This window comes from Caretta caretta, chromosome 6 (genome assembly GCF_965140235.1).
Source record: "Caretta caretta isolate rCarCar2 chromosome 6, rCarCar1.hap1, whole genome shotgun sequence".
NCBI classification, from domain to species: domain Eukaryota; kingdom Metazoa; phylum Chordata; order Testudines; family Cheloniidae; genus Caretta; species Caretta caretta.
In genome coordinates, this window is record NC_134211.1 from 20,842,173 (window position 1) to 20,854,266 (window position 12,094).

The 12,094-nt window shown below is 52.0% G+C and overlaps 1 protein-coding gene across 1 annotated transcript in view; it reads right to left on the minus strand.

Moving 5' to 3' along the window:
• The window catches only part of PIDD1 (p53-induced death domain protein 1), a 33,520-nt gene extending 22,105 nt beyond the window's left edge, over positions 1-11,415 (minus strand). The window contains exons 1-7 of the mRNA XM_048854774.2: positions 11,236-11,415; positions 8,796-9,161; positions 6,329-6,742; positions 5,181-5,384; positions 4,335-4,389; positions 3,493-3,694; positions 1,993-2,121 (exon numbers count right to left, since the gene is read on the minus strand). Coding sequence (XP_048710731.1) covers positions 1,993-2,121; positions 3,493-3,694; positions 4,335-4,389; positions 5,181-5,384; positions 6,329-6,742; positions 8,796-9,060 — 1,269 coding nt within the window. The 5' untranslated portion in view covers positions 9,061-9,161; positions 11,236-11,415. The remainder of the gene's footprint in view (positions 1-1,992; positions 2,122-3,492; positions 3,695-4,334; positions 4,390-5,180; positions 5,385-6,328; positions 6,743-8,795; positions 9,162-11,235) is intronic.
• Between the last annotated feature and the right edge of the window lie 679 nt (positions 11,416-12,094).

Here is a 12,094-nt window from a genome sequence, read left to right on the forward strand (position 1 = left end):
ATGTTACAGTATCTTTCAGACACACAGATTGACACCAGTTGAAGTCAATGGAATCACTGAAAAAAAATCAATGGCTCATAATGTTTCATCAGTACATATGCAGATATATTACACACATTTAGATGCAAACACACGCCACCAATAAAGCTTATTTTTTTAAACACCTGAGAAGACATTTGCACCATTAGAGCTGGCATTTGAGGTGACCTTTCATACCCCACTCCTGGTATGAGTCACACTGCACAGATTGCAGAAGCAGCCTAGACGTTTTGGACATGATAGCCTGCAGCACCCGCTGTGCTCCCGGGATTGATTGCTGGTAGGGTGGCAGGGAGAGCACAGGTTGACCCTTAGCACAGTACCCCACAGCACTTCACAAAACATGGAGTAAGATGAGGTCCCAGCCGAGCAGATCTTTCAGTCCAATGCTAAATTAAGATGGAAAATTGTAGTCTCTAGGACAACATTTCTCAAATGCGGCCACCAGGGGCTTTTCGTGCAGCTACAACAGCCTCCTGGGCAGTGATGGCAGGGGGCAAAGCATCGGCCCCTCCCCTTCCCTCCTTGTTGCTCCTGAATGCGCCGCCCTGCACCGCCTCTGGAGAGAGACGAGGCACAACACTGCAGGAGCAAGGTGAGTTCTTGACCCACCTTGAGTAGAGGAGGTTTGAGTAGCAGGCTCCAGTGGTGGGACTTCAGGAACCAGGCCGTGCAGCCCTGGGCTCTGAGCGCGGGGCAGCAGGTACTGACCCTCCCACCCCACCCCCACAACTCTGGCCATGTGGCCCTGGCCTCCAGCTGCAGGGCTTCAGCCTCCTGCCCCTGGTTCCAGCTGCATGGTGGCAGCCGCTGGCTCCCGGCTCCAGTCCCGGGCTCTGGCCGTGCAGCGGCAGGCACTAGCCCTGGGCACTGACCCACAGCTCCAGCTGCATGGCAGCAGGCTGCGATCCTTGGCTCCAGCCATGCAGTTCCTGTTCCAAGCTCTGGGTTCTGGCCGTGGGCACTGAGCCTCAGCCCTGGACACCTGGCAGCAGACACCAGGCCCTAGCTCTGGCCATGGGAACAGTGGGGTTCATCACCCACCCCCATCACCCTTGGCCCCAGCTACCTCCCACAGCCCTGTATCCGTCCCCGCCAGGCCCAGACCCTGCTGCTTTCCTGGCCTTGCCTCCATCCCCCCGCAATTGTCCCGGGCCCCTGCTGCATCCCCCTTCCAGGACGTAATGGGTCCTGGGGCTTGCTGAGAAAAGTGATATTAACAAACATGCAAATACAGCAAAGAGCCCTGTGGCACCTTATAGACTAACAGACATACTGGAGCATGAGCTTTCATGGGTGAATACCCACTTCGTCAGATGCGTCTTACAGATCCAGACTAACACAGTTACCCCTCTGATACTAAACATGCAAATATCACTTTTCACAGCAGACTGACTAGCTATCTGAGAAAAGTGATACTTGTATGTTTGTTAATATCACTTTTCACAGCCTCCCAGGTAGCTACTAATATACAAATATCACTTCTCACAGCAAGCCCCAGGACTCACTAAGCCGGGGGGGGGGGGGGGGGCGGGTGTGGGTGGAGGTGGAGAAGAGGGCCGAAAAGGGAGGCAGCATTATTTTTGTTATTGAGTCTGCCTAAAAACCCTACAGATATGCCTTCCGATGATTTGGATGTGACTCTGTGCATATTTAATTGTTCTTCCTAAAGTTAATTAAGTATTTTAGGTTAAAAGTCTCAGTGCAGCTACCAGTGAGAGTTGGTGGCCACACTCTGAGGCCATCAAAAAAATTTGTTGCGAGAACCCCTGCTCTAGCTGCCACGCGTCTGTATTGGAGAGGAGGGATGCAGACGCAACCCCTTTATACCAACTGGACCCATAGCTCAGGTCCAAGCTAGCCCTGGGGACTGGACAAAGTTAAGCCCTGCTATCTGCTGCAGGGCAAGTCAGACATCCTGCATGTGACCAGGAGTTAATCCAACCTGCTCACCTTCGGCTTTCCTCTCCGCTCCACCTTGGTTTGCAGGTCGCTCCAGCTCTGCCCATTGAAGGTCCGAACTACCACCTCTCGCTCACGCTGCGTTTGAGGGGAGGTGTAAGGCATCCAGATCTGCACCTCCTGGCAGGGGACAACAAGGAGTTTCCATGAGACGCCAACAGAACGGCACCCCGACTCTAGAGACATCCTCTTACCTGGGCAAGCAGGGGAGGCCAATGTGACAGGGCGTGGCAAGCCTCCGTGCTCCCCTCTCCCCGCTGGAGGCCCCACTGCTCTGCTCCCCCCCACCCCTGGAAACAGCCTTCTGAGAGGAAATGAGCAGTGAGCACATGATCTCTGGGCTTACCTAGAGAAGCAGCCCGGGAGCAGCCATTGTGGGAACCATGGAGAGCTGCTCCTCCAGCAACTAAAGGGCTGGGGATCAGTAACACCCAATCAAGGGCAAAAAAGAGAAGGAGCTGCCTGCTGCTAGCAAGGTAGTTCCTGGCTGGAGCCGGCGGCATGAGGAGAGATGCTCCCTAGGCTACAGACAAAGGAGCCACGCTGGGCCAGGGCCCATTGCTGGCCCCAAATCGGCGGCCGGAGCTCAGGAAGAACCCTGCTGATTTAACTCTGGGGAGCAAATTAAACCCCAGAAAGGTAGGAAACCATTTGATTTCTGATTGGCCCTGAAGGGCAAGGGGCTGCTTCTATCCAAGTTGGCTGTACCCCAGAAGGGGTCTGAGCTGGGTGACCCGACCAAGCCACAGAAGACCCACAGAGGTAGGCTGACAGCCTGCCGGGGGTGCTGGGAGCTGACAAGAGCAGCAACACCATGCCCAGACGCTGGGGGACGCTCACAGGGGTAAGCGCAATCCACCACAGGCAGATTTTAGGCAGAGAGTGGGGGGTGGTTATGAAAACTGATCTCTCCTGCAGCCCACCAGCCCTGGAGTCAGCTAGAACCACTGCCTCCAGTTCCTTGGCTATGCTCCAGACAATGCTTCGGTGGGGGTGTTGTGCACTGGCCTCCCAAAAAGGCCAGTGAGCTCCTGTTGGCCATGACTGGCTTCACCGGGCTACTCATGTAAGCGTCCATTAATGGGGCACGAGTCCTGTTTCTGGCAGACGGAGGTCACCCCCAGGGGCTGGCTCTCCCCCTAGGAGGAGTTCACAAGCTGGGAGGGAGGAGGTTCTCATTCAGAGAACAGCCTGCATCGTGGCAGAAGGGATGGGGAAGGTGTGGGGACAGCGTACTGCCAGGGGAGAAAACACTGCCCTTTTGGGGATTTGCCCTGGTGCTGAGAATCCCTTTCAAGTTTGATCCCCAGGGCTATTTGCAAGCAGGGATGTGTGGTTCAGGGATCCCAGCAGTCAGCACACAGCCCCAAGACATGATCCTTTCAGGCCACAAACAAGGATTTTCTGGCCAGTCATATTTGCACATATAGACCCACGATGGGCTATAACAGAGTTCTGCCCAGCCCCGTCCTGCCCCTCACGTGCGCTTACCTGCTGGAACTCAACCCCGTGAGGCCACAGCTCCAGGACTTCACTCAGCAGGATGTCATGGTGCCTCAGTTTCACCCACCGTGGGTCAGGCGAGAGCGTTTGGAAATGGATTGTTACTGAGGAGGTGGCAGCACCCGGGGGGAAGTAAAACTGGATGCCGCAGGCCAGGATGACTTTGCAGCCGTCGGGGGTCACAGTAAAGCTTTTGAAAACGAAGCAATGTATGAATGACATCTTGCAATGACTCGCATTGGTGTTTACAGTGTTGCTGTAGCTGTGTGGGTCCCAGGATATCAGAGAGACAAAGTGGATGAGGGCATATCTTTTATTGGATCAACTTAATCTGTAATGCACTAACCCCCCTTTTTAGCCTATGACTATAGGGGCGTTAATGGGCCACTTCAACTTGACTGGTCCCTTAGAATATGCGCTAACTACTTTTGCCAAAAAACTCTCTGTTCCATCTTGTATGGAGCTGTGACACTCCCCAGACCTGAGGAAGAGCTCTGTGTAGCGTGAAAGCTTGTCGCTCTCACTCACAGACACTGGTCCAATAAAAGATATTACCTCACCCACCTTGTCTTCCAATGACATCACACGCCATTAAACTTTTGCTTTCCTGTGTCTTGTAACTGGCAAGACAAACTCCCTGCATGTAATGGAGCAAAACTATGACTTGTCTATTGGGACTGAAAACAATTTGGGGCAGAGACTACCCCTAATAATGTGTATATACAGCACCTAGCACAACGAGACCCTAATCTTGACTGGGGCATTTAGGTGCTACTGCAATACAAAATAATAAATAGTAACAAAAACAATAAAGACACTGCGTGAAATACCTGTCATCACTGGGTACAAGGAACACTCTTCCTAGCTCTCCTGAGCTGGATTCATCTGCAGTGAATCAGAAGAAGAGACGTGAACAGGGGTGGGTAGCAGGCAGACTGGAGGCAGACATTCCATTGATTTGAGGGGTGCAGGTGATAAAGGAGCATTCCTCTTGCAACACTGTGCTCATAACAGGCTGGATCCAAATTCCAGTGAAGTCCGTGAGAGATTTTCCATATCCCCCCCCATGGGCTTTGGATCGGGTTCCATGGGAGGACAGACAGAGGTCAGTGAACTTTTGATGCATCTTTTTTCCTGCACTTGGCAGCTACTGCCCTGGCTGTACTGTCATCGCTGACTCTTCCCTACCTCTGCCTCTTTATGATCTAAATAGCAGGTGCCTTTTTGGGATCTTTTTGCTTGCAGTCTGAGGACTTTCCCAAGAGGCCGACTTCCTTTTGCCCACTGACTCCCCCACAGCCCCACCTCTGCATCGCCAGCAAGACCTTTCCAATGATCAGGCTGAGCAAAAGCATCTCCAGAGGTTTTTTTTTGTTTTTTTTTTTTTAAAACACACCTTAGAACTGTAGGAACTTCTGGATAGCCGTCCTCTCCCTTACACACCCTCTAGTGCAATTAAGCCCACATCAAATGTGGATTGTAAACTCTTTGGGCGAGGGGCTCACTCTTCCATGTGCCCGTGCAGTGCAAAATACACCTGTAATGATGCCATACCAATAATGACCCATTTTCTCCCCCTCATCTCCAACAATCACATTCACACACCAGCTTGTGACACTTGCTAGAGCCTGGGAGCAGCTGTCTGAGACGCAGTCAAGCCAATGAGACGTAATTACCAGATTGCAGGGGGATCTCAGGTTCTCCTAAAGGATTGCCCCGCAGGTGCACGAAGGGAGAGCTCTGGATCTCGGGGGGGATGGAGCGTAGCCTGTTGTTCTGCAAGTCAAGCCTGGACAAGTTGGGGAGGCTGGCGAGGGATGCAGGGACAGTCACCAGGAGATTGCTGTGAAGACGCAGCTGCTGCAGAGATCGCAAATTGGCTGCAAGTTAGAACAAGAAGAAAAATTGCCCCCCCCTCAGTAAATACACGAGTAGTGATTCTAACCACCATACACATACATCCCCAATTCCCCTTAGCAAGCACCCAGAGCGCCACCCCAGCCTGCCTGCACCAGACCACTAAACACACACAAATCATGGCTATATTTAAATCATGAGGGGGGCACAAAGATTGTGGGTTCAGAGAATTAGCAGGTTGGGAGAGCAGTAAGTTCTTTGGGACAGGGACTGTCCTTTTGTTCTGTTTGTACAGTGCCTAGCACAATGGGATTCCAGTCCATGCCTGGGGCTACAACATGCTACGGCAATATAACGACCATGGCAGAAACCTGAGCATAGTAATACAGAAATCAAAGCTGTGGAAATAGCCCCATTCAGAATACAGGTTTGAGATCTGAGAGTCCAGCACTGAACGGCTCTCTGGATTGGTCTGGACTCAACGCAGAGGTCATTTAAAACAGAACAACCCATCATCCTCATTAGCCCTCAGTGCATTGCCTCACATCAGCAACTGCAGAGATGCTGGGATCCTGTCAGGAGCCAGTGCCCCAGCCAGCCAAAGGGCTGGATCCTCAGCTGGTTTATGTCAGTTTGAAGGCAATGGCATTATCCTGATTTGTAACAACTCAGGATCTGGCCCAGAGTCTTCTGAATCTTCAAAGTGCCCGGTTTGCTTACTGACTAAATTGATGGGGCCCTATATAGACAACATCCTGCTCCTAGCAAGTCGTGCAAGAGATACCTCCCAATCCACAGCCCTGCTTGGGGGTGATGAAGTAAGGGGGGCAGTGACAGACACCTAAATCCCATTTAGGTTTTACATGCCTTCCTGTTCAAAGACCCCCTAAAACCCACCCATTCCATGCCAGAAGCTAGGGACTCTTCTCTTTCATTCTCATTCTCTTTCTCTGGGTGCACCTCTTACCAAGGGAGCCAGGGACGCCCACCAATTGATTCCCTGAGAGATCCAGCTCCAGGCAGTTATACAGACTCCCGATCTCGTCGGGAAGCGATTCCAGGGCGTTTTCAGACAGGTCCAGTCTCTGCAGCGCTGCCAGCTCCCCGATGCTCCGTGGCAGATCCCGGAGCTGGTTTTTCATGGCAGAGAAGAAAGTCAGTTTACTGAGCCGGCCGAAGTCTTCAGGCAGCCCCACCAGGCTGTTGTGGCACACCAAGAGTACACGGAGGCTGGCAAGGTCAGTGACGCAGCTGGGCAACCTGGAGAAGCTATTAAAGCTGAGATCCAGATGTGTGAGACATAGTAGATTCCTAAAATCTTGTGGCAAGGTTGTCAGGGAACCCTGTTGACAAGCACCGAATTCATCCTTGGCATGCCCACCTGGGGGCAAGGAAAAGCAGAGAAAAAGGAGTCCATGTTACATGGATTCTGCTAAGCTAGCCTCAGATAGGCACGCACAGCTCCCTCTTAAATCAACAGCATGGCAAACTGGAAATTCAGACAATGTTAACACGAGGCTGGAGGGATTGGTGCATGCACGCAGATTATAAGAGTAAGGTGTATAGCATGGCCTAATGGCTAGTGCACTAAAGTGTGGTTCAGGAGACCTGGGTTCTAGTCCCAGCACCGTCACTGGGTGAATCACCTGTATGACTTCACCTCCCCGTGTCTCAGTTTCTCCATCCGTAAAATCAGCTGTATCAACTGTGGAGGGCTCTGTATTGTGTGTGGTTCTGTGGAGCGGGACGTATGTACGAGGGGTCTGTTTTAGCACAGTCTCATCTTTTTTTCATTCCAGTCTGACCCCTGGACCTCTGACACCTAAAACTTTGGTGCGTTAACAGCTGAGGAGGAGAGGAGAGATTTCTCTGGTACACAGTGGGAGAAGGGAGAACTAGGAATTACAGGATGCACTTATGGAAGAGGCAATTTTAGCTGAAGATGGGGAAATTTCCCTGAGAGGGAGGCATATTTGGCTGTGGCACAGTTTCCCCAAGGGAAAGGATAGAAGCTTCACTGCTTGGGACTTTTAAAACTAGCCTGGACAGAAGCACATCAGTAATAACCCACACTGGCAGGGAGGGGGACTGCATGGTCTAATAGCTTTCCCCATCTCTGACTTTGACAAGTCTAGGTTTGATGGGAGGCGTGCTCAGGTATTTAAGGGCAAGTCTGGCTCCAAATAATAAATCAAGCACATTCAAAGGATTTCTGGCTTGCTTGAGACTACCAGGGCAAGTGACCTATGTGGGGAAAAAAAATGTGGCAGCCACATGATCTAAACTCACACTTCCTTAAATGTACCAGTATCCTCCCTTCCTCCTACTCACCACCCTCCTGCAGTGCAATTTTAAATGCTTACATTAGAGGAGACCACTGGATTTTTTTGTTGTACAATAGAAGAAAGATTAATATTTGAGAAACCCTGGATTAGCAAATGGTAGGGCTTAAATACGGAATTCTTAGTGAATCAAGTTTTTCCCACTTCAGGATACTCAGAGTATCTGAGCACTTCACAGCATAACTCTATGGAGGTAGGGAAGTATTAATGTGCCCATTCTACAGATGGGGGAACTGAGGCCCAGATCCACAAAGATATTTAGACTTCTGACTTCCCTTGATTTCAAACACCTTTGTGGTTCTGGGCCAGAGATATTTGCCTAAGGTCACATTCTGGTGGAGCAGGGGAAATGAACCAAGTCTCCTGACTCCCAGGTTAGTGTCCTAACCATTGGACCATCCTTCTTCCCTAACGTGCACACACAGCTCCCCACAGAAGACTGGGTGGTTCAACATTTTTCCAAGATAACTAAAAACACATCATTCGTATTCACAGCCTCCTAGCATACAAAAACTAGGAAGCCAAAGAAGCAATACAATGGTCAACAGGTATTTATTGAATGTCATCATGCCACAGACTGCAAGCCTTAGGCATATCCACTCCAATACTTTTTGTGCTCCTGATAAGTTGGCTTCTTTGCTGTTCATTCTCAAACCATGTTCCCAGCCTGTACTGCAGGGCACAGGATGACGGTCTGTTCAGAAAGCTACACCAGAACGAAATGCAGTAAAAGGAATCGTTATGTCTCATGAGGGGGGGAAATAATCACCAAAAATTATTTCAGATTCTCCACAACTGAAGATCTAACCCAGTCTCCATTCAAGTGATATTCAAATAAAAGGCTGCACCTGTCAGACTGAATCAGGTGAGGAAATTGGTCCCCAGCAGCTGTGGAAACAAAGGATGGTAATAACAGCCCCTCCGCTGGATTTTGCTCAATCTGCTTGCTGCTCCCCATAAGGCTAACAGACCCAAAGCCGCTGCAAGGAGCTCTAGTGCACAATGGAAACCATAAAGCGCATCCATCCTGTAGGAGCAGAGAGAAAGAGCCAAGCCTGGACAAATGGGCAGGGATGCTTCTCCGTGTCTTACCTTTGAGCACCAGCGACTTCAGGCACTTCAGGACAGGAAGGCTACCCAGCGTGGAGTCTATGAGGGCCTCGTTGCAGTTCAGCCGCAGGAATTCCACCTGGGCCACCTCTTCCCTTCGTTTCTCAAACAGCTTGAGGAACTGGTGACAGCCGTCGGGGTACACATCCAGGTTCAGCCTGTTGCCTGCAAGGCGGCAGCCCTCAAGTGCGGCAGTCACCAAACTGCCCTCCCCCAAAGCCGCCCCAACCTCCGGCAGCTCTGCCATCTTCTGCTGTTAGTCCACTGGGGCCGGAGCATGTTTTGACTTGCCAGGCAGGCAGGCACTGGCAGCATCACAAGGCAGCCGTGAAGACGAGAAAGGAGGCTCTAAAAGGGAACATGAGCACACAGTGAAACCCTACTGCCCCTGCACAGCCTAGCTAGAAGAAGCTTGTAAACAGCATCTTCCGACCATAACAAGATGCATGGGGATTGTACATACAGTATGTCACTAAAGATTTTATGGGCAGTTGGTATAGACTTTGAGGCCAGAAGGGACCATCATGATCATCTTGTCTGACCTCCTGCACATCACAGGCCCCAGAACCTCACCCGCCCACTCCTATAATAGACCCCTGAACTCCGGCTGAGTTACTGAAGTCCTCAAATCATGATTTAGAAGACTTTAAGTTACAGAGAATCCACCATTTACACTAATTTAAACCAGCAAATGACTGTGCCCCATGCTGCAGAGGAAGGTGAAGCCCCCGCAGGATCTCTGCCAATCTGACACAGGGGAAAATTCCTTCCTGCCCCCAAAATATGGTGATCAGTTAGGCCCTGAGCACGTGGGCAAGGCCCACCAGCCAGACATCTGAGAAAGAATTCTCTGTAGTAACTCAGAGCCCTCCCCATCTAGCATCTCATCACCGGCCATTGGAGATCTTTGCTGCTAGCAGCGGTAGATCAGCTATGTGCTAGGTATAGCAATAAGGTGGAACAGCCACCTTGGCGCATTTCCTCCATCTAGCCAGAAAACAGAGTCATCTCCAGGAATTTAAAGGGTGTAATCAAAGGAGAAGGCTTGCTTAGGATAAGAATACCTAGTTCTTCTATAGCACCTTTCATCAGCAAGTCTCGAAGTGCCTTACAAAGGAGGTCAGTATCATTATTCCCATTTTATAGACGGGGAAACAAAGGCATAGAGAGACAAAGCAACTTGCCCAAGGTCACCCAGCAGGCCAAGGGCAAAGTCAGGAGACCTTGGTTCCTAGGCCAGCACTTGATCCAATAGGCCATACTGACTGTTGTGTAATTAGGAGCAACAGGATGAAATTGCAGAGAGGAGAAAGCAGAGGCGGGTTGGCTCACATCAGCACAAGGACTAAGGAACAAAACTTGTAATGTAACTATGCAGTGATGTAATGAAAAAAAAAATCACATCACATTTATGCACTAGCTGGGATGGGGAGTGCCCTGGGGGAAGCACACACAGCCTTCTGCATTATGGGAGAAGAGGGAAAGGCCAATGTGGGATAAATTCTCCATTGCCCCCTTCACCTTGTGTGGTCATCTATACTACTGGTTTTCAACCTTTTTTTTATTTGCAAACCCCTACAAAAGGAAGTGCAGACCATGTTCGAAATTTTAGACAGTTTGCAGCCCCCACACCGAGTTGCATGGACCACAGGTTGAAAACCACTGATATACCAGTGCGATTTGAAACCAAAATGCAATTAGTCATTCTGCTTTGCTAGCAGCTACCCAGGTGTTAATGTTAAGCCCTAAATTTCAAAGGAGGGCAGTACCCCCAGCCTCATTTTACAGAAGGGGAAAGTGAGGCACAGGGAAGGAAGCAGCTTGCCCAAGATCATCGGGCAGGCCACTGGCAGAGCCAGGAATAGAATGTGGCTCTCCGGAGCCCCAGTCTAGTGCGCTACCCACTGGGCTGCCTCCCCTAGGCAGGGTCCCGAGCCATGGGGAGTTTAGCCCCATAGCGCTGTGGGGAACACCCCGGCAAGCCCAGAAGCTGCAGCGATGGGCTCTTGAGGGAGCAGCACCCAGCGCTGGGGGGGACGCGGGCTGCTGGGAGAGGGAAAGGACAACTCAACCCGCTCAGCCACAGCAGGGCGGGAGGGGACGGGGCCCCATCTGCTCCGCGGACTCAGGACACGCCAAGCGGCCGACAACTGGGCCCTTGTACCCCGAGCGGCCCGGCCAGGCTGCGGGGATCGGGGGTTAACGCCGCCCCACTTCACCCCGCCTCCGCCCGGGGCAGCGGAGCGGGCTCCTGCTCCGGGGCCGCCGCGAGCCCCGCTTCCGCCGCCCCGCGCACTTGGTGGAAGTTGGGAGGCGGCGCGGAGCGGCCGGTCCCCGCCCCGGGCGCAGGGGGAGCAGCCCGCGGGCTCCCCTTAGCCCCACGTGGCCGCAGGCAGGCAGCGGGGCCCCGCGCGGCTCTTACCCGGGCTGGAGGGGCCGGGGGTGGGACTGCACCCCGCAGCGCCGCGAGCTCCAGCCCGCCCCGCTCTTAAAGGGACAGTCCCGGGGCGGGGGTGGAGGGGGGGGGGCACGATCTGCAGCCCAGGGTGGAGCGTCCCGGGGTCCCGCCCCTCCCGGCTGGCCTAGGCACCCGTGCGCCGCTCGCGGAAGCGGGAACCGGGCAGCGTTGCTTGGCCACATGTGCAGCCACGCTGGTGCACGGAGCTGTTGGCTCGACCCCCTCCAAAAGCTGCGCGCGCCCACACGGGGGGAGATTTATTTATATTTATGGGAGGGGAGGGGTAGTACCACTGGAGTTACACTTCCAAACCCAACCGATTTAGCCAGTAAGGGCTTTGCATCTTCCTCCTCCTTTCTGCCAGTGATTATGCTGAAGCGCAAGATCCCAGAGCCCGGGCTCCAGTCCTGGCAGGAAGAGAAAAGGAGGACTTGTGGCACCTTAGAGACTAACCAATTTATTTGAGTATAAGCTTTTGTGAGCTACAGCTCACTTCATGGGAAGCGTACTGTGGAAAGTATAGAAGATCTTTTTATACACACACAGCATGAAAAAATGGGTGTTTACCACTACAAAAGGTTTTCTCTCCCCCCACCCCACTCTCCTGCAGGTAATAGCTTATCTAAAGTGATCACTCACCTTACAATGTGTATGATAATCAAGGTGGGCCATTTCCAGCACAAATCCAGGGTTTAACAAGAACATGTGGGGGGGGGGGGGGGTAGGAAAAAACAAGGGGAAATAGGCTTGAATAGAGACTGGGAGTGGCTAAGTCATTATGCAAGGTAACCTAAGTTAATTGTATCCAATTTGCAAATGAATT